Source organism: Penicillium macrosclerotiorum (assembly GCF_028827735.1).
Source record: "Penicillium macrosclerotiorum strain IBT 26536 chromosome Unknown utg000006l_segment0_segment0, whole genome shotgun sequence".
Taxonomy (NCBI): domain Eukaryota; kingdom Fungi; phylum Ascomycota; class Eurotiomycetes; order Eurotiales; family Aspergillaceae; genus Penicillium; species Penicillium macrosclerotiorum.
This window is the reverse complement of record NW_026643085.1, coordinates 1,514,510-1,534,249: the sequence shown is the minus strand read 5'-3', so window position 1 is coordinate 1,534,249 and position 19,740 is coordinate 1,514,510. Positions and strand designations below refer to the sequence as shown.

At 51.1% G+C, this 19,740-nt stretch overlaps 11 protein-coding genes across 11 annotated transcripts; 4 read left to right on the top strand and 7 right to left on the bottom strand.

Moving 5' to 3' along the window:
- Positions 1 to 376: 376 nt before the first annotated feature.
- N7462_005843 (rRNA-processing protein UTP11) lies at positions 377 to 1,338 on the bottom strand (the record flags this gene model as incomplete). Its single annotated transcript, XM_057077561.1, has 2 exons — positions 377 to 1,174; positions 1,243 to 1,338. The coding sequence occupies 2 exons, from the start codon at positions 1,336 to 1,338 to the stop codon at positions 377 to 379; spliced, it is 894 nt and encodes a 297-aa protein (XP_056933141.1).
- A 494-nt stretch (positions 1,339 to 1,832) lies between these two features.
- On the top strand, positions 1,833 to 2,433 carry N7462_005842 (uncharacterized protein; the record flags this gene model as incomplete). Its single annotated transcript, XM_057077560.1, has 2 exons — positions 1,833 to 1,992; positions 2,168 to 2,433. 2 exons carry the CDS (start codon positions 1,833 to 1,835, stop codon positions 2,431 to 2,433), a joined length of 426 nt encoding a protein of 141 aa, XP_056933140.1.
- Positions 2,434 to 3,225: 792 nt separating this feature from the next.
- On the bottom strand, positions 3,226 to 4,125 carry N7462_005841 (putative transcription initiation factor TFIID, 31kD subunit; the record flags this gene model as incomplete). The annotated part of the gene is made up of 1 exon (XM_057077559.1): positions 3,226 to 4,125. The coding sequence occupies one exon, from the start codon at positions 4,123 to 4,125 to the stop codon at positions 3,226 to 3,228; it is 900 nt and encodes a 299-aa protein (XP_056933139.1).
- Positions 4,126 to 5,584: 1,459 nt separating this feature from the next.
- Positions 5,585 to 6,155, top strand: N7462_005840 (uncharacterized protein; the record flags this gene model as incomplete). The annotated part of the gene is made up of 2 exons (XM_057077558.1): positions 5,585 to 5,865; positions 5,921 to 6,155. 2 exons carry the CDS (start codon positions 5,585 to 5,587, stop codon positions 6,153 to 6,155), a joined length of 516 nt encoding a protein of 171 aa, XP_056933138.1.
- Positions 6,156 to 6,312: 157 nt separating this feature from the next.
- Positions 6,313 to 7,004, bottom strand: N7462_005839 (superoxide dismutase; the record flags this gene model as incomplete). The annotated part of the gene is made up of 2 exons (XM_057077557.1): positions 6,313 to 6,900; positions 6,963 to 7,004. 2 exons carry the CDS (start codon positions 7,002 to 7,004, stop codon positions 6,313 to 6,315), a joined length of 630 nt encoding a protein of 209 aa, XP_056933137.1.
- A 1,705-nt stretch (positions 7,005 to 8,709) lies between these two features.
- Positions 8,710 to 10,131, top strand: N7462_005838 (uncharacterized protein; the record flags this gene model as incomplete). Its single annotated transcript, XM_057077556.1, has 2 exons — positions 8,710 to 9,029; positions 9,129 to 10,131. The coding sequence occupies 2 exons, from the start codon at positions 8,710 to 8,712 to the stop codon at positions 10,129 to 10,131; spliced, it is 1,323 nt and encodes a 440-aa protein (XP_056933136.1).
- A 724-nt stretch (positions 10,132 to 10,855) lies between these two features.
- N7462_005837 (oxidoreductase, short-chain dehydrogenase/reductase family) lies at positions 10,856 to 11,876 on the top strand (the record flags this gene model as incomplete). Its single annotated transcript, XM_057077555.1, has 3 exons — positions 10,856 to 10,971; positions 11,050 to 11,364; positions 11,462 to 11,876. 3 exons carry the CDS (start codon positions 10,856 to 10,858, stop codon positions 11,874 to 11,876), a joined length of 846 nt encoding a protein of 281 aa, XP_056933135.1.
- Positions 11,877 to 11,937: 61 nt separating this feature from the next.
- N7462_005836 (putative general amidase) lies at positions 11,938 to 13,840 on the bottom strand (the record flags this gene model as incomplete). Its single annotated transcript, XM_057077554.1, has 3 exons — positions 11,938 to 12,098; positions 12,181 to 13,468; positions 13,532 to 13,840. The coding sequence occupies 3 exons, from the start codon at positions 13,838 to 13,840 to the stop codon at positions 11,938 to 11,940; spliced, it is 1,758 nt and encodes a 585-aa protein (XP_056933134.1).
- A 200-nt stretch (positions 13,841 to 14,040) lies between these two features.
- On the bottom strand, positions 14,041 to 15,744 carry N7462_005835 (putative pyridine nucleotide-disulfide oxidoreductase; the record flags this gene model as incomplete). Its single annotated transcript, XM_057077553.1, has 1 exon — positions 14,041 to 15,744. One exon carries the CDS (start codon positions 15,742 to 15,744, stop codon positions 14,041 to 14,043), a length of 1,704 nt encoding a protein of 567 aa, XP_056933133.1.
- Positions 15,745 to 17,131: 1,387 nt separating this feature from the next.
- Positions 17,132 to 17,580, bottom strand: N7462_005834 (uncharacterized protein; the record flags this gene model as incomplete). The annotated part of the gene is made up of 3 exons (XM_057077552.1): positions 17,132 to 17,348; positions 17,402 to 17,492; positions 17,544 to 17,580. The coding sequence occupies 3 exons, from the start codon at positions 17,578 to 17,580 to the stop codon at positions 17,132 to 17,134; spliced, it is 345 nt and encodes a 114-aa protein (XP_056933132.1).
- Positions 17,581 to 19,323: 1,743 nt separating this feature from the next.
- On the bottom strand, positions 19,324 to 19,674 carry N7462_005833 (uncharacterized protein; the record flags this gene model as incomplete). Its single annotated transcript, XM_057077551.1, has 1 exon — positions 19,324 to 19,674. One exon carries the CDS (start codon positions 19,672 to 19,674, stop codon positions 19,324 to 19,326), a length of 351 nt encoding a protein of 116 aa, XP_056933131.1.
- Between the last annotated feature and the right edge of the window lie 66 nt (positions 19,675 to 19,740).

Sequence of the window (19,740 nt, the reverse complement as noted above, 5' to 3'; positions counted from 1 at the left end):
ATATTGATATAAGAACAGGAACGAAAGGTCGAAACAAGGATGGTCTGTAAGTATAACTTACTGAAACCTCGATATCTCTACCCAGATACGTAATGTAGGATGCTTTGAGCCTATAAACCGAACAATCTACAGCGGAGCAAAGCATACCGGGTTGACTATGGAGACACTCAAAATGGGAATGCCGCCCACGAAAAGTATAGATAGCTAATTTTGCAAGAAAAGGATTCCGCGTCGGCTTCTCTTTTTAGATTCACAATGCGCCTGGACTCCCCGTCTATGCTGGTATCGGTACATGATATAAAAGAATAACAAGATGAAAGTGGTAAATGAGGAGAAGCCGTAGCTGCGGGTCATCAACTCGTCATGAACGCTTTTCTCAACGTTTGCGCTCCCGGATTTTCCACTGGATGCCCTTCTTGTTGGTTCCACCGACGGAGTTATCCATTTTGCCGCGTTGCCAATCGACTTCGCGGTGGGCTGCTTGGATTTCAGCATACTGCTTACGCAGCGCCGTCAACTTGCCAATCCGGCCCTCAGTAGTACGTTTGCGAATCTTCTTGGCTCGGCGGGCCTCACGTAGTGCCTCTCGCTCAGCGGTGATCTGCTTGGGGGTCTTGCGAGTCGGGCGAGATGCATCCTTCTCCTCGTCTTCTTCCATCGCATCACTTTCCTCATCCTGGATTTGTTTCTGTTTCATAGCCCGCTGGTCGTCACGATCATCGGCAAAAACCAATTTGCGTGACTTTTGCTGTTGCTTTTTCTGCGGCGGGAGACTGAAGTCGAAATCATCAAGGTCATCGTCGAGACCATCCAGCTCGTCTTCATCTTCATCTTGATTCTTCTTGTTCTTCCGGCCCAGGACCTCATCCATTCCCTCCTGCAGCTGCGCCTCGCGTTCAAGACGCTCGATTTCCCGGCGTATCCGCTCACCAGCTGTCCGGAGATAATTTTGATCTTGAGTCTTGAGAAGTTTGATTGCATCATGGCTCAATCCGCGGGCCTCAGCTGAGTCTCGCGCCACGCCAACACCTCGTCCATGCTTTCCCGCTCGCTGATTCTTCGCTCCCACCATTCCAAAGGCAAATTCATCCGGGTTGCTGTCGCGCACCTTCTCTTGGAGGCGCTTAAGCTTTGCTTGCTTGGCGTTGTAATCTTTCGCACGGAGTGAGTAATCCTAGTGAAACGATTAGTTTCTATGAGTCCAGTAGAGAATTGAAATTTGCAGTTGGAGATCATTCAAACCTTGTGCTTTTCGAGAATTCCCCATCGCTCTCGCCCTTCGAGCTGTCCTCGCTCTTTGTGGTTCCTCCGCGCCACCGCATTCCGAAGTGAAGACATGTTTGAATGACCGCAAGGCTATTAGAGCCAAAGATTGATGGAATGATCGAATATAGGAATCGTCACAGCGCTCAAAAGATATTTTTTTAAAAAAAAGTCTGGCGACGAATTCACTCAGCTGGCAGGGTTGTGGGGTTGTTTGCACAAGTTGCGTTTTGGGGAGAGTAGTTGAAGGTTGTACGAAAAAAAACTGCCGTATGATTTTTCTGCTTCCGCCCACTGCTGTTCTCCGCCTCGGGTGGTCAGACTCCGCATCAACCAACACACCTCCGTCCTTTTCATCGTCAACGTCCTCCTCTGCGGGCGCTCATTGTTTGCTCACGGAGATTGCTATCCCAGCTTTAAAAGGTATATCTGCTCAATATACCCATTGATCCCACTGCCGGCCCTTGCCGCCGTCATCACGGACCTCGTCCGACCACGCAACACCTCTTACCACTTATCTGATCTGCACCTGTCGACCTCGATCTCCCGAAACCAAGACTCTAGTCTCAATGGCCACACCATCAGCGTCTTCAGACGCTTCTTCAGTGCCTTCTGCGCCCCGCAAGTACAATCTCCGCAACCCGCTTCCCCTCTCGGCATCCCAGGAACAAGAAGTCAAGCAGCTTTACTACAAGCGCGTACGAGCTCGCTGTGCGCCGGAGATCAAGGGTAAGTAAGACTACGCCCTCCTCATCCCCGACCATCGATCGTCTTCTGCCGTGTTGTCAATATCTTGCCACATAAGCCAGGCTCGGTCGAGTACATCCCCGAACCGTGGCAGTCATCATCTCTGAAACTGTCAATATTGAAAGAGCACCAGGCTAACAAAATTCCTTGGATTTAGCCTTCGCCGAATGTGCCGTGAACCGTACTGTTACTGCCACCTGGGTCTGCCGCCAGCAGCGCCTCATCATGAACTCCTGCATGGTAACCCACGCCAACAACCGGGAAGAAGAAGACCGCGCACGCGAGGAATGGTTTGCAACACATGAAGAGCGCCGCCGTGCGAAAGAGGAGGAACTAGTTCGTGTCGAGAAGCGACGCGAGGAAGTCATTCGCATGATGCGGGAAGACGAGGAGCGGACGCGGCAGAAGGCACAGGGTAATTGAGTCCTTGATCTTCTTTCCTGCAGTCTTCTTCCGTTCTTTTTCTTCATCCTCTTTTGATCCCCATAGAGGCATTGTTGGGTGATTGTATATTCTATATTCGGGGATTCGGCGTCTGGAGACATGTACGCCTTATGTGCGTTGTCTTGGGCAAGAGTGGAAACAGTCTCAGCAGGGATTTCTTAACTTTGAATGGCGAGGAGTCAGTCTACCTTGCTCAGCTGACCAGTCCAATGGCCTTCTGAGTTGAAAAACCCTGGAGCTTGCCTAGTGCTGCTGCGACAAGTTCAAGACGATATTGAAGCACTTGGTTCCAGGGTGTCCTCGTGCACTGGCGCGTTCAGTGCCGTCGACACTGATCTAACCATGACCAAGACGCCGACCCCAACTTGTCTTCTCTCTCCTCACGGCGTATAAAGGGACAAACCAAGGCGTTTTTGTTGGGCATCTGCTTTATGTTTTGCATAGTCATTCCCGAAACTGGGGCGATCGGATGAAATTTGATCCTGTACAGTATACACAAGATAGCATATCTTGAAGTCATTGACCAGAAAATCGTCATTTATATTTGCTAGTTGTCTTATGGTCTCTCCGGCGCCAGCCGGTTCGTGGAGGCCGTCAATTGCTCGAGCGGCCCTAGTGAAATACATGAAACTCGTCTCCGTATGGTAGAAAACATGACCTTTTCGCTGGTCTAGATAGTTGGAAAATGACAAGAAACACCGGGCGCCAGGAACACCGTCCAACAGATGGAATGATGGAATAGAGAAAAGAAAACAGGAACAGGGCACTTTTCTAAGCGTCGTTCATCTTCTGGTCCTCGTCTCCTTCGCCAGCATCGCCCATGGCAGTGTCCTCCCCAAAAATATCCTCCATCTTGCCATCGCCCTCGTCGTCATCTTCACCCTCTTCACCATCAGCCCCTGGCCCAGGTCCCTTGCCCTGTTCTGGCGCATCAGGCATCTCCTCTTCCTCTTCACCCTCGCTGTCCCATTCATCCTTCATATTCCATCCAGTGCCCGTAAGACAGAATCGTTCCGGCGGTAAGCGCATGCCCGCCATCATGATACTCTGGTTCGCAGCGTTCGCGGCAGGGGCGTTGGCCGCGGGATCAAGGCCTCTCGACACACCAGGCAGCGCAATGCGATTCCTCTCCGACGCAACATCCATGAGAAACTCTTTCGGCAAGCCCGTCTGGAATTGATAATGCAGCCGCGACGCAATGCTGAGCCGTAGCGCGGGCAACGACACGCTGTTGACCTCCCCAGACGAGTTGTTCTTCCCGCTAGATCCCGCACCACCAGTATCGCCTACTGCGCCGGCATATCCTTCTGTGGCGAGGTGCACTGCATCCTGCAGCACGTTCGAGGTATAGCGGTACGCGAAATCGAGGAGTTGCAGCGGGACGCGATCCTGGTAGGCTGTCACCCCGAGCGAGGCGAGCAACATATGCACAAGTCGCACATCGCGTGGCCGTCGCGACTTCCCGCTATCTTGAAGTGACGTTCCCGGGATTTGTGGAGGCTGCGTGGCCGAGGTGGTTGGTGCGGTCGCTGGCGCGGCAGCCGATGCTTGGGAGGTGGTGGTGGGCGCGGCGCCGGGGGCTGAGGTGCCGTTCGCGGCGGAGGATTCAGCCGGTGGGGTGAGAGGCTGAGTGGCTGGTGCAGAGCTCTGAGTCTGAGTTGGAGAAGCCATGGCTGTGGAAGGCTCAATGGAGGTGGGAGGGTGGAAGGTTGAAGAAAGGACCCCCCGTGAGAGGCCTGGACAGTGGCGGAGGATCCACGAATTCTTTCTAGACAGCGGGCTGAATGTGACCTGTCAGCATTCCCTATTCCTTCGTATTTCGCAGACTCCAAGGTATCTCAATCGCAGAGGGTGTTGGTCGTTCGGATTCAATGGAGGGACGTGATGGGGGATCTGGTGAAGCGGAAAAGAGCGCAGGAGCTCCGATCTTGCGCTAGCCGTTTTAGGAAACTCATCGATGTGCCCTCTACTGAACTGATCCCGACCCTGTTTACTCCAAACCCCATGATTTAAGACCCTCAAGCGGAATCGACTTTGCTATAGAGAGAATACGACTTGAAGGGATCTAGCTGGCGGCATTTGATGCAGATAAGCGAACCACAGACGCACGTTTCTACCTTGAGAAATAGAAACGGATTGGGGGTGGGGGGACGATTTCATATACTAGTAGTATAGTTTGAATTTTAGAGAGCAATATTGGTTGAAGACTTCTTATTACTTGGGTCGAGCACAGCTTTAGATGCCTGACTCTCTTCTTGATGGCCCAGTCATGTCCTTACGGGAAGGTATCCTCTCGTTATTCTAAGGAATATGTTGAATAGCACGGCAATAGAGCGTCCAAGGAACTGAAAGCAGACTTCCCCATCAATTTGCCACATTACTACGTTTTTGCATTTCTCTTTCTTGGTCTCTCGTCACCTCGGTAGAGAAAGGACACAGTCCTGCGTGTTTCCTACTTACAATTGTTTGTTACATGAAAGAGCAGTCCTATCAACGAATATTAATTTCAAGAAGTTCCAGTCATGAAATGCGGTCGGAGGCAGAGGCACTTAGGTTCTGATATAAGAGGAGACCTTTCGCTGGTTGGGTACAATTTGGCACCACCGAGCCCCACAAGACCCTGTTGGTATATCAGAGTGCATGTATGGTTTCAAGTCTTCTCTTATTATAGATCATGTCGCCTTGAAACACACTGCCAGGCCGATTCCCCAGATCATGCAAACTGAAACTATTCGGGCTGGAATCTACCCATTCGCAGGCGCCAATGAACCAACAAGTCATGAAACGAGCAGAGCGGTGGAGCGGGTCCGAGTGGGGCCCGAGTCGATCAGGCAAGTCCACGCTTACAGTTATCTGCTCAATCCCACTCACCTTGGTGGCCGATACCTTGCGGGCGCAAGAGTGTTCATCGTGCCTGGAAAATGCCTATAAATACAAGGGTTCTTGCGGGAGCCTGGGGAAGCGGCGGAAAGCTGAGCGGGATCTCGGATTGTGAATAGCAGACTCAGGGCAACCTTCTGCAGGCCACCAACAAGTCCGTATACATATATCGCACGGTGCTATCTGTGTTGCTCCATTTTTGCTCGTTGCATTTCTCAGCGGCATTCTCATCGTCTTGCGCTTCATAATTATGTGCGGCGAAAGTAATCGACCTACTTTTGGGGGGACCATTGCGGTCTTGTTCCCGCGCGAGAGCGGCATCAGCTCCAGTGCCTCGGAGAGGTCGCGTCCCTCCTCGCCCGACTCTATCGCATCGTCAACGACATCCTCAACTTCCACATTATCTTCTTATTCACTATTTTTCCGAGACGCTGAGACCGCCGATCGCAAGACGAAGGCGATTTTCCGCTTCGATGATGCCGAGACTTATGCGGCATTACAAGAATGCCGACATGTAAATATGCGAATAGAGTACGCTATCCTGGATTGGTAACCAGTATTCAATATTTTGACTGACAACTCTCAGAAAATATGGAGATTTATCCACCGCAGCAACGACGACTACTTCTCCACTGCATCATTTCCATCTCGACTTGGCTCAAAGCCCGAACTTGAAGCCAACTCAGCGAACAGACATGGAGTTTGACTTGCCAGAAAGGCTGGACCTGGGCGTGTCAGAGAAAGGAGTCGTTGGAAGACAAGTCACCTTGAGCGATGCCGGCGGTGCAATCCTCGGTGTGGGCATTGTCGGATATAACTGATTAGCCTCTACTTCTTAGTGTTCATTTAATACCATACGTTCAGCCTACACACTTAAGAGATATGATAGTTCAGATGCAGTATTTCGTTTACGACCAACTCCACCTAATCTCTAGAGCATAGTCATCACTTTGAGAGGGTCGCCTTTTTGCGAATTATTCACAGCTTCACTGGGTTCTCCACACCGGCCGTATAACGCTTCTCGGCTTCAGCCCAGTTGATGACCTTGAAAAAGTTTTGAACATATCCCGCCTTGTTGTTCAGATAATCTAGATAGAAGGCATGCTCCCAGAGATCAGACCCCACGAGTGGAATGTCAGATGCAGTGACTGGGTCTTGATCCTTGGTCGTAGTAATCTCAAGACGACCTTTCGGCCCCCCAGTGCTGACAAGCCATGCCCATCCACTCCCCTGAATCCCCAACATTGCAGCACTGTATGCGTCGACGAACTTGCCTTCGGAGCCCCAACGGGATACAATGGCATCTTTCAGGGAGGGGGCGGACTTCGCCAGGTTATTTTCGGGGCTGCCAGGAGGGGTGAGATTCTTCCAAAAGAGGGAGTGGTTGATGTGACCGCCGCCATTGAACTTGATCTTCTGCTGCAGGGCAATGAGGGCAGGGACGTCGTTGGCCTGGGTAGCCGAGGTATGGGCAGCAAGCGCGGCATTAAGGTTGTTAATGTAGGTTTGATGGTGCTTCTGATGATGAAGCTCCATGATCTGCTTTGAGATCACTGGCTCCAGAGCCTAGAAAAATTGCGTTAGTGGAAATTGACAGGTTTTTTGGTCCATAGGATCTCATATATTACATCGTATGCATATGGGAGCGGAGGAAGCGCATGAGTGGCCATGGTGAAAAGACGTTGATGGATATGAAACAATCGAAACAGAGTTCAAGTAAAGCAGTTCCAAGAGGTGAGCTGAGTATATGAGGGATTCCAGCAGGGCTTCCAAGGTCCCCTTGGCGGGGATGCTAAGCCGTGTTGTTTGGGCTAGCCCTCCTAACACGTCACCGGCCACCAAGGTAAATAGGATTTCTCGACTTTCCTCATTTGCTTCGCGAAAACTGTCCTAAACTGTGAGCGGATTTGCGCAAGTACAGCTTAGTTTCATTTAGTTGCGGGTAATTGAGAAGATTATGGGCTCCACTTTTTCCCCAGAAGTAGTAATAGAGCATCTCCAATCTGAGAACTTTAGGCTTGAGAGTGCAGGCGGCTGTACCATGAACCGTTATTCCAATCAGATATACCAAGCTTGTTTGTATTCCTGGCATGATAAATGGTCGATAAAAGACGTCTCGCTAGCCCATGCTTACTCAAGAACTTTTTGCTCACCTCGAGAGAACAAGCCGTGTAGGCCGAGGTTGGTCACGGGACCACCAAAACCGCGTCACATCATACCAAATAATGTCTGGCAACTCGTGGCCTTCCCCTCCGTTCTATTGAGCATGCCCTTCATCAACTTGAGTGGGTAAGTGTTTCTCATATAATCAAACTGATCAGCTCACTGGGCCTGATTAACGTATTCGATCAAGAGTGAACTACTACTGCGAAGCATATGAAATTACTACGCTCTGATTAACCTGCTTTTATAATAAAAGGAATATAGAACACCTTTATAGCGGGGCAAGGACTATTCTTTTGAAACCACTATATACTATATCTTGTCCTTGCCTAACCTATATTCATTCTTGACAATATTAAACGATAGAGCAGAGAGTTATGATGGTTCTGAATTAGGTCTCAAGGTCCTAGGACATCTAATTGACCATGTATCGCAGGAATTCGAGTCTGTCAAGAGAGAGGTGTTTTTTATCTTCTATGACTTTGGTATTGATATGATGCCATATATTCACCCGGACGTGTTCAAAGATGAACAAAAGCGCCCTCAGAACATCGAGACTCTGTGAATGCTTCGGCTAGCCTTCCAGCACACCCGTCACAGTATCCTGAGCTTCATGACAGATATCACGTAGGGCCATAACATGATCAACACGGAGATTCCTCCACCCTACAAGATGCATTCCCTGCTTTCAGTTATGTCTTTGTGCTTTTTTTCTTGTTTCCAAAAAAGGGTCCCTGTTCTATGCTTTCTTGCAGCCCGTCGGTGTCTGGGACTATTGCAATGATTGTATATCAAGGGCTAAGACGGCGGATTCTGCGACAAAGACAAGGTCACCGGTTAATGCAATGTTTGAAGCCTGCCCGGAGCCCGGATCGTGGCATGCGCGGTCGCATCAACCCAACCAACTGGCTCAAGCTCGGGTTCGGGAAGCCTTTGAAGCGTATCGGTACTGTGCCTGCGCCCCCCTCCCCCCCCCCCCCCGGCGCGCGGTTTTCATTGGCTCATCCCCAGATAAGTTAGGGTGTTCCACTCCGGCAAGCCAATCATTACCGACATATCTACAACATATAATAGCTGGGCGCCTTGTCTAGACGCCGTGAGTCCGGAATCTTGTTGAAAGGAACAGAAGATGGACGGGGGCCGGCGTATAACCAGCAAGAACTGCCCCCTCATCCCCAGTGACTTGCCGTTTTCCACAGTCGACATTCAACCATGGGGGTTTCCATGCCGCCACCGGTGCAAAGCACTTCCGAGTACCTCGTCGATGTGACCGAATCATACATCGACTCGCGGGACCGGCTTGCCCACCATGCCCGCAAGGGCTCGCCTTTGAGGACAAAGACTATTCCCTACGCATCGGTAGGGTATAGATGGCGTCAGTCTCTTGCGGACCTCATTCCGTGTGCCTTGCGGGCCGGCGAGGACGCTCTTCCGCTGCTATCGGGGGACCGGCCACAGGCCAGGAAGCGTTCTTGCCGTTCTTGGCTTCAGCGTTTGTCGGTGTACGGGCTATTCGGCTTCTTTACGGCACTGTGAGTTCACTATTCCTCCGCTACCGAAGTAGACACTAATGGAAATATTTCGTTTCATGTGGAGCCATGGAGACCCTAAGACTGACTATTTCCGTACAGAGGAATCATCCAATTTATCTCGATCACCTGCGGCATTGTGCTCTCGTTCTTCCCAAATGACTATGACCGCGCCGCGTGGGCCTGGAGGGACGTTATAGTCGCCGAAGTCGACGATATCACCCGGTGGCCCACCGATTTCTCACGCGATATTATTGCCGTGGACTGCCACTCGCACAACGACTACTTACACAGCGTGCCGCTGTTTTTAGCACTCCAGGCCGGTTGTACAGGCGTCGAGGCTGACGTATGGCTGGTGGACGACGAGCTATATGTCGGCCATACCTCACACGGCCTGACGAAGCGCCGCACCCTACGCACCCTGTATATCGACCCGCTCGTCGCCCTACTCGATCGCCAGAACTCGATCACGCCGCTTCAGCACGTTATTGACCGCGCCAAAAACGGTATCTTCGACACTGATCCGGCTCAGACTCTCGTACTCCTAATCGACTTCAAGAGCGACGGCGCTACTACCTGGCCCGCCGTCGTCGCGCATCTCGCCCCGCTGCGCGACCGCGGCTATCTGACCTACTTCGACGGCCGTACCCTCGTCCCCGGCCCCGTCACCGTCGTCGGCTCCGGCAACGCGCCCTTTGATCTACTCTCCGCTAACGCCACCTACCGCGATATCTTTTTCGACGCCCCGCTAGAGAAGCTCGTCGACGATTCCGCGCTGTGGCCTCCGTTAGGCACAATCGCTACAGACACGTACAACACGACCAATAGCTACTACGCCTCGGTGTCCTTCAAGGCCGCCGTCGGCTTCCCCTGGCCCTTCCACCTCACGCCGCGCCAAATAGACCTCATCCGCACGCAGGTGCGCGTCGCGCACCACTACGGCCTGAAGGTACGCTACTGGGACGTGCCGAACTGGCCGCGCAGCTTGCGCAATCATATCTGGCGCGTGCTCGTGCAGGAGGGCGTGGATATGCTAAATGTGGATGATCTGGTTGCCGCGACGCAGGGGAACTGGCGCAATCGCGTGTTCGATTGGTGGTGGTGAGTTGAGGTAATGAGGCTGACTGACGACGAATTTAGGCGGGCGTTTTTGGGGCAGGCTTGTGGGAGGGTCCTTCGGGCCCTGTTTTTTATTGGCATGATTGAACCGATATGGCAAGTTAAAGTATTAATCTGGTTGATTAACCGTATGCTCAAAGAACAATAGAAAAATGAATCACGAAGAATTAGATATAGGATGCGCCAATGACTGTCCTTATATACCCAGTCGTTCCTGACTGGTAGACATGTTAATAGACGCCGCGTAGCTATCTGGCAGATTCTCTAATCTTGGCACATTGCCAAGAATGACCACGAATCTACCGTCGTTGGGAGTGTGCCGGTGCCAGAAATAACCTCAGTGTCCATCTCTGGCAACCGGAAGTCGTCCGACCTTGTCTGGTATAGCGAATTGCGTATAGTACTCGCTCTGGGACATCATCCTATTTTTGGTCTATGCCACACTTCGCCCTGAGCCCCCAAGCCATAGTTGAAATGATGTTGAAACGAGGCTGGGATACTCTGACCACTCTGCAGTGAGATTACTAATCCGGGGTATTGTTCTGTCGCTCAGTTTGCGGGGTTTCGGCTCCGGCAAACCAGTCTTGCAAATGAGCCTCGGCCGGTTGGCGGAGAGCACACCTCGGGGGGTCAACACTGATGGGCATTTTAATGTGCCCCTAAGCTCCTCGCTTGGCTTTCCTTCTTGACAATTTCTAAATACAGCAATCATGACGGCTGCAGCACAGGTCGAACTATCCAACTTTTCCAACATCTTCTCGCTCGAGGGTAAGGTGGCCGTGGTTACTGGCGGGAGTCGCGGCTTGGGTCTCCACGCAGCCTCAGGGTCAGTCAGAGTCGGGGAGCACAATGTGGCCGGAATACCATCAAGAAAGTCTCTTTCATGCTAACTTCAGAAAACTAGTCTTCTTCAAGCGGGCTGCTCTAAAGTCTATATCACATCTCGCAAGAAGGATGCATGCGATGAAGCTGTTGCAGCTCTGAATGCACTTCCCAACAAGCGCCCTGGTGCCCTGGCCATCTCCGTGCCCGCCGATAGCTCTAAGATGGAGGAGCTTGACCGCCTAGTTGCGGAGGTTGGCAAGACGACAGATCATGTCGACATTCTGTTTGCCAATGCCGGCGCAACCTGGGGCGAGAAGTTCGACACCCATCCCGAGAAGATGTTCTCAAAGGTGATGGATCTCAATGTCAAGAGCGTTTTCTATTCGATTCAAAAGTATGCTTTGCTTTTTTATTATCCTTTTTTTTTTCTTTTCTTACAAAGTCCTCGTATCATGGAAAACGTGACTTGAAATAGCTAACAAACATAACAGGTTTACCCCATTGCTCTCCGCAAAGGCCACCCGTGATGATCCCGCCCGTGTGATCATCACTGCCTCAGTCGCGGGCATAGGTATCGGGACGATCGGCGAAAACGCTACCCCCAGCTATTCCGCCTCCAAGGCGGCAGCCATTCATTTGGCCAAAAACCTGGCCGTGGAGCTCGGCCCGCGACACATCTTAACCAATGCGATTGCGCCGGGCTTCTATCCGTCAAAGATGGCAACTGGGCTGATCGAGCTCAAGGGTGGGCTGAAGCATCTAGAGGAATTCTCGCCAAATGGTCGATTGGGTAGACCTGAAGATATTGCCGGACTCGTGGTTTTCTTGGGTTCGAGAGCTTCAAGCCATTTGAACGGTGCAGTCATTGCGACAGATGGAGGTGCGGTTTTGAAGGGAAGACTGTGAATTGGTCGTGGATATAAATTGTGATATATAGTAAGAACAGCTATATACAGCATCTAAGTATTTACAGCTTAGAATTCATAGATACAGCAGCATGTCCCTGAACTGCCCTATCGACAATTTCCATTGCCTTGAAAAGCTCATAGTCATGCTGTTTTGGTGTCACAACTTGGACACTAAGCGGAGAGTCAAGGTAGACGCGGCGGTCAACTGTTTTTTCGTTCCCTAGGTAAAGAATATCATGAGTGGCAGCTCGGACGAATAGAAGTACGTTCCAAAAAAGAAAAAGAGACAGAGAAAACCTTACAGAGTTGTCTATTGGCCTTATCCCAGCTTCCTATAACGGGATCATTCATTTCGCGACCTAGCTCGAGATCTGACTCCAAGAACGGTCTCACGGGCACTACTCCAGCTGGGTAGTCAAGCAGGACAAATGCCGAGGTATAGCCAACAGCATTATAGCGATCCATCTGCGGGACAGGGTGTGGTGCAACGGGGCATATAATAGCATCCACCCGTCGAGAGACTGAGGAAGAGAATAAGGTCCACATCTTTGACATCTCCTTCTCGACAGCGGTACGCTGTGCCTGCAGTTGCATGAGTTGGTTGACGGTCAGAGCTTTGCCGCGCTTCGTACGACCTTCAAGCCAGGGAATAAGAGGTTCGCCCTTGCTCTCAATGAGATCTATCATATTCGATCCATCATCTACTCCCATCAGACGGCCTGCAAGGCCTTGGCATTTCGGCAGCGCCGGAGGAAGAGGAATGTCGACCACCTCAACCCCGGGTGTTCGGTGAAGATGTTGAGCCACTTCGTCAAGAATGCGGGTAATTGGAGGCAGAGGAGTAACAAGGCCGTCAGTCTTGAGAATGCCGATCGTGAAGTTGCGTGGAGGCGCCAATGAGGCTGGCACCGAGGGGGAAGGCCAGTATCCTGGAATACAGTCCTCTCCGAAAAGTTCTGCACGCGGCACAATTTCCCCCATGACAGCCGCAATATCGGCAACCGAGCGTGCCAGGGGACCGGCCACAGGCTGGAGAGAAATACGGGACTTGCCGTCAAGCTGCCCACTCTCCTGTCCGCCGTAAGGCACGCGGCCACTGGAAGGCTTGAATCCAAAAATTCCCTGGCAAAACGCCGGCACCCGAATGCTACCACCGATATCTGTCCCAAACCCAACCATTGAACCGCGCATCGCCAGTAATGCTCCCTCGCCACCCGTGCTGCCACCGGCTGTCCATTGGCGATTCAAGGGATTCAGTGTGCGGCCAAAAAGGTGGTTGCAGCTATCAAGGGTTCCGAGGGTTTGGGGGATATTGGTCTTAGCAATGATAACCACGCCAAGGGACTGGAGCAAATCTACCAAGGGGGCATTGGATTTCGCAGGCTTAAATGCCAGTGCTGAAAGGCCAATGCTTGAGTCGACACCCTCTATGCAAAAGGTATCTTTAACAGAGACCGGGAGGCCATGCAAGGGACCAACAGGGCTACCGGTGCGTTGGAGATGCTCATCAAGCTCTTTTGCTCGGCGAAGGGCACGATCAAAGAGAGGCTCGGTCAAACAGCGGGTGAGTTGGTGGGCCACGGCTGCTCTCTATAATGAACGATCAGCATGAGGAGGATGAAGCTATCCCTGTAATTACCCTAGGGAAACTACCTTGCAGAACGCTTGCACCACCTGCTCGGCACTGAACCTGCCCTCGGTCATCTCCGACACCAATCCGCGGACATCGTATTTTTCTGTGATATCTAGCTCCTTTGCGGACAGGATACCACAGGAACGCGGGATGCTCATAACATTAACTCGGCCGTATTGTTTCGGACCCTCGGTGATGGACTCGGCGGGCGAGAGCATCCCGGCAGGAATGAGATGCGCCGGCAAGCGCCATTCCGCGGGGATTGCAGCAGCTAATTCAGCCTGCTTACGCTCAGCGATAGCAATATAGGCGGGCTCCTGGGGTGCCATGGCATGGATGGTGTTCAGATTAAAGTGCTATCCGCGGCGGCTGCAGCAGGACCGCTTAAAAGCGCGCGGGAATACCGATGCGGGGAATGTAAGGTGGAGAAGCCTCGGTCCAGGCGATTATGCCGACCCAACTTGATTCCAATTCATTTCAATCGCGACCTCTCCGCATTATTGGTCAGTTTGTCTATCTACATTGAGGTTCAAAACCGCGACACATCCCGCCCGAATAATCTGTTCAAAGTCCACCGAAACGCCACCCGAAGCTTATTGCGCCAGCTGATACTCATCGTAATGTATGCCGCGTTCCAAACGAGTCTGGCCATGCGGCCGGTGATTCCCTCGGGCAAATATTTACTACGTTTTTGAGGGTCCTTTGCATCATGGGGGATCTGCATCAGCGCCTTCTCACTCCCAATGTACGCCAGCGTGCCCATGTTGCGGAATGAGAAGGGTGGTGTTTGTGACAGGTCCTGCTTGTTCAAATGCGCCGCGAGCCATTTCGCTTCCTGGAATGTCGCCTGGGCCGTGGCTGGAGGAGCGCCAGTCTCTGGCATTGCATTGTCTCCCAATGCAAAGACATCATTCAACACGGCCGTGTCTCCGGCCTCGTTTTGAAGCTGCACTCGAAGATGTCCGTCGACCAACAGGGCCCCCGTCTTTGACACCTTCCTGAACTCCCAAGAAGACTGGTCTGGAGGAAGACCAGGGCTCTGGTCACCGTTCATAGTCCAAACAGAATTGACTGGGAAATCCTCGACTTTGCTTAGTGACTGGCTTACAAGCTTGGTCATTGCATTGCCAGTCACCCATACACACATTCCGGTACCGACCTCGCCCTCCTCCTCTGTCGTCAAGGTTAAGCACCGCTTAGGGTCCATCTCATGGGGTCCAGGTGCACCAGGCGCACCCCAGCGCAAGCTCTGTACATGATGCGAGGTCTTAATGTCGATGCCCTCGCTCTTCATTGTCTCCATGGCGTACTGAGAGAGAGATTTATCAAACGAGGACAACACTTGGGGCGCGACGTCATAGAGACTGATTTTGGGTATTCCTTCAAGGGCAGGGTAAAGCACACTCATATCCTTATAGATGAAGTCTCGGAGTGATGCCGCCAATTCAGTCCCAGTGGGCCCTGCACCAACAATAGCGAAGTGCAGAAGCCATTTGCGCATGTCGTCGGTGGCCGTCGGTAGCACGGCCAACTCGAAGCATTCACGGACTCGACGCTTGACGCGCTTTGCATCGCCGATGTCTTTGAAGAACATAGCATTCTCCCTAACTCCCGGCGTGCCGAATGTCCGGCTGACAGCACCAACGGCAATGACTAGTTTATCGTACGGGACTTCGAAAGTTTCGCCCTGTTCCCATTCCCGCAGCTGCCGCATGGGGTGCTTGGAAGTGGTCTCGGGCCCTTCATCGACATCTCTCCCATCCTCGGATGTGCGCGGAGACTCGGTGACACCACTTCTGACCACCGTTGCCTCGCATAGAATGGTTTTCTTTTTCAAGTCGATGGTTCGCGCAGCAGCCTGGATGAAGTCAACCTGAGCGTGGGGATCTCGTACAGGTTCGACAATGTTGGAGAAATCCAGGGAGCCGCTGGCTGTGTCGGTCAGGAGTGGAGTGAAGACAAAATAGGAGCGCGGGGAGATCACGATAGGAGAGAAGCTTTTGGGCGAGAGCCGGCGAGATACGGTATAGCCACCCCAGCCAGACCCGAGGATGACCACTCGTTCTTTCTCGTGATCGGACTTGTCGATTGCGACTGAGTGCTTGATATGTGTCGCGAGATACCTCCGCGAAGGCTTGGAAGTGCCCAAACTAGATGAAGGTTTTAAATGGGCAGGATGTACCGGGCAAGGCGAGCGCGAAGCCAGAGCCCGTAGCAATGGCTTGGGCGGCATTGTTAAGGAGATATATGAGCCAATATCAGGGTATTACAAAGTCTCAGGCATCGATTACTATGGGAATCTGGAGCTATATACTACGGGTACAAAAATTGAGGATCATAGACTTTCCGCTGACACATGCATGACTTCATCCCGTCTCGACGCATTGGGGGGAGGGAAAAGGAAGGAAAGACTCGGATCGGGATCCCAGGCACACTTCTCTTCTCAGATCCACCGAAATCCACCCGGGAGCGGATGGATGAACTCCCGTCGCCATTTTCTGGTGTTGGGGATGTTGGGGATAACGGAAGGAATGTCTCCAAGGGGAATCCCGGAACCCTTCGCGGTCATCGGTGAAAATAGTGGCACGTGCCACGGGAGTCCATCGGAAGATTCAGGCGAGATCTGTTCTCGATATTTGTTCACATGGCAGATGGCAGAGATTTGGAATGGTACAGCTAAATTCTAAACTGCCTTCCATGTTTTACGCAGAAACTGTCGAGAGAAAAGAGGCCGCCAATACGGCGAAGACCCACATATTCCGATATGCATGCTATTCCAAGAATACCCGACGCGCTGCCTGGTTCTGTATGGTATCCGGTGTATACTCAGAATACAGCGCTATAACAAACTAGTCGGCGAGATAGGGAACTCAACATAATCAACACTCCCTGCCAGCAATCTTAGACATGTTAGACATGGTCAAATTTAGCGTCACGTTCCATTGGATCCTCATCTTTACAAGCCTACATTACTATATTGACAGATGCTAATACGATATTATCATCGTAATTATATGTTTGATTAATACGCTTTCTGCTAATATTGACCTGGCTCGCCTTACCTATAGCGGGTGGTTTATCTCCTTGGAAGTATAGATTCAAAAATGCGTACATTACATGGGAGAGGATGAATCGCCAAGCATTTAGCGCTGCTAGCTAGGTGGAGCCTCGAACCTCCGAGATTATCCGCCAAGATCTACAAGGTTCTGTACTCATCACGACAGGAGATTTGGGGGGGGGGGGTTTGCCGTGTCATTCACGCTGACATTATCCATAGCCATGATACGGAAGTTGGAAATCTTGGTCCAGCACCTCGTCCGGTACATCGCGAGTGGTTTCCCGCAACGCCTCACTGAGCCCTATGGACGGAGATGCCATCCGCAGGCATACTTCTAGTGTGCCTTGCATAGCCATTTGACCCGCTTGATCAGCATTTCTACTTTAAATGGCGTTCTTTGAATCCGAATGGAAAGTGGGACACATAACGCGGTCGAATTTGCATTCATAGGAAGATCAGGCCGAATAATCGGCTGTCGGTCGAAATATCGCATTCCGAAGGCCCGTTGCCCAATCTATCTTGGGGGTCTACCTTCATTGAAACATTGATAATTCTTGCCACATCACCGCTCGCTCAGCGGAGCTTGGACCTCATCCCAATGCCTCTTATCTTCTGAGCGATTGCCTGGAAGAACAATAGCACGATCAAGCTTGTAAGGCAATCCACGATGACGACCCCTGATCATCATCACACAGATAACGAGTTTGCTGAAAACTGTGAATTCTCCCGAAAGAGATGTTGAGACGGTAGGGTAGCCTAGACTGAGGCCCACGTTTCCGCTACAGTAGAGTTAGCAAGGGTGTGAGCTGTTAAAATCTAGTGTGGCCCTCACTATGCTGAAAAATAGGCATCAATGGCCTTGAGGTTGCCATACGGGTAGATGATAACCAGGCTCAAAATGCTGAGAATGATAATCCATGCGTCTATCAGAATCGATTAGCGCAAAGCGGAATTTGTACAGAGTATGCACGTACAATGCAACGAGAGAAAGTTTATCGGTGGCTTCCACATGGCGCAAAATGGGGAACGTCAGGGGTGGGAGTCCTCGAGGGGTCTTCCGAACATCAATATATAGCTCAGACATATCTGGATGTCAAAACTTCCGAATGTAATTAACATTCAGCCCGATGGTTCTACTCTTTATGTGAGCGACCTGATTGTGCAAATCAGGTCAAGGGCTGAGCGCCACTGCTGCAGCTTAAGGATGATCTTCCCCACCACCGTCAGTGTCATCTTGCGACTCCGCTGTCTGAGGCTAGGCTTGATCCGTCGATGCCAAGCACGAACATCGCGCTCCGATATTCACAAAGGCTCGGGAAATTCCCGCATACTGCATCTCACTACAGAAATGAATTGTATATATGGGCTTTTTACGGTCGCAAAAGCAAAGCGGGGGGAGTGTTCGTTTCTTTTCCCATACTTGACAACAGGAGATGCCGGATGTTTCAAATAGTCCCACTACGTCTTCTGCCGTGATAGCTGTCATCTGCGTGGTGTTGGTTGTCGGGTTATGGTAAGAATCTGCCAAAAAGAAAATATGCCAGCCTATGTCACTAAGCACACTTGTCCTATTTTCAAAGTCTTGCTGGCTTTGCTCAATGGTTTTGTCGCCAGAGAAGACAATCAAGATCGTCTGCACGGGATCATCCCGTATTGCCAATATACAGACTCACGCAGCCGCAGACAACTGAGGTTCAAAAGCAGCCTCAGCCGCTGCCGACTAAGGATGATCTCAGCCGACTCCTACCGATCATGGATTACAAAATGTGGAAGGAACAACAAATACACGCAAGGCACTGTCTTAAAATCAAATTAAGAAGTTATATAGGCCTGTGCTAATAGTCAGAACAGAGCGAACTCGGTGAAGCTTGCGGCTGAGAATGCCCTAACCGCCGTTTCCAATCTCGAGATCTCTACTCCAGCTTCCATCTCCTCAGCTGAACATCACGTGTATTTATTGCCAATAAAACGTGCCATTGCTGAAGTCGGAATAACAGATACCGATGCATCCTCGAAAAAGCAGTCGCGTCTCGAGTTATCCCAATCATCTGATATCATTGAAACGTATTTACCAGCTGCGCGGCAAAAGAAAAACCAGTCGGCCTCAGATGTCGAGTTTTCGAACTATTCTTGCGCTATATGCTTGAGTATTATCGAAGATGGAGTTTATGTACGCGGTCTTCCCTGTGGTCATGCTTTTCATGTTGATTGCATCGACAAATGGTTAATTTGGCGCCAACGATGCTGCCCATTATGCAAGGCGCCGTATCAAAAAAGCTCAGGAGAGGCATAGAAAAAGAACTTTCCAAGAAATATCGGTAATTTCCTAATTACAAACATTTAAACACCTTTTCCCCCCCTGCGATAGAGTTCCATGTTGCAGGCTATCTTCTGGAGCACATATCAGCTTTCCCACGACGTATTTTCAATATTGAAGCTTGGATATTGGGAAATAACCTCTTGTACTTGTTCCTCCTACGGCTGGAATGTTTCAACATGCCTGCCAATCACGAACAAACCTCATAGCCAGTCCAAGAGGCTGGGACGAGAAGACCCGGGAAACCCCTATTCAACTCTGCCGGGACACGACCAGTGATTGCACACAATCTTCAATTCAGTATACCAAGTGAGTGTGATTACTGTAGAGGTCCAGGCGAACTACCTAGTTCGGAAGAAGTCGGATAATCGACGATCGGCGACCATGATAATTATGGGCGATGCGACCAATCCAGGGTTCCCCATTAGACATCGTTTCTATTTCCATGAAATAACACTGGCAATTGTGCCCAGGATAACCAGTGCCACATCACCCGCATAATCTTTATCTGCCTTTATTTGCATAGCTAGCCCTATCGTGAAAACGACGAGGCTGAAGATTGCGGTGGACAGTCTCAATTTTCGCTTCCCAAACAGCAGGGATAATCCCACGAGTGTGTCGATAATAGGTGTGATAAGGGCGACCGTGGAGCCGTCATCAGGGGCATGGTACTCCTGGAATTCGTACCACCAAGGGGTATATTGGCCATGTGTAAAGCGAGAGAAGGCGCCAAGGAGAACAACCGATGCGAGAGTGAATGTTGGGATCTTGGCTAGCAACGAAGCCATTTTGTTTTGGTTCGTGGAGAGTATTCAGATACAAGTTTGGATGTAGTTGGTCGAAAAGAGAGAAAG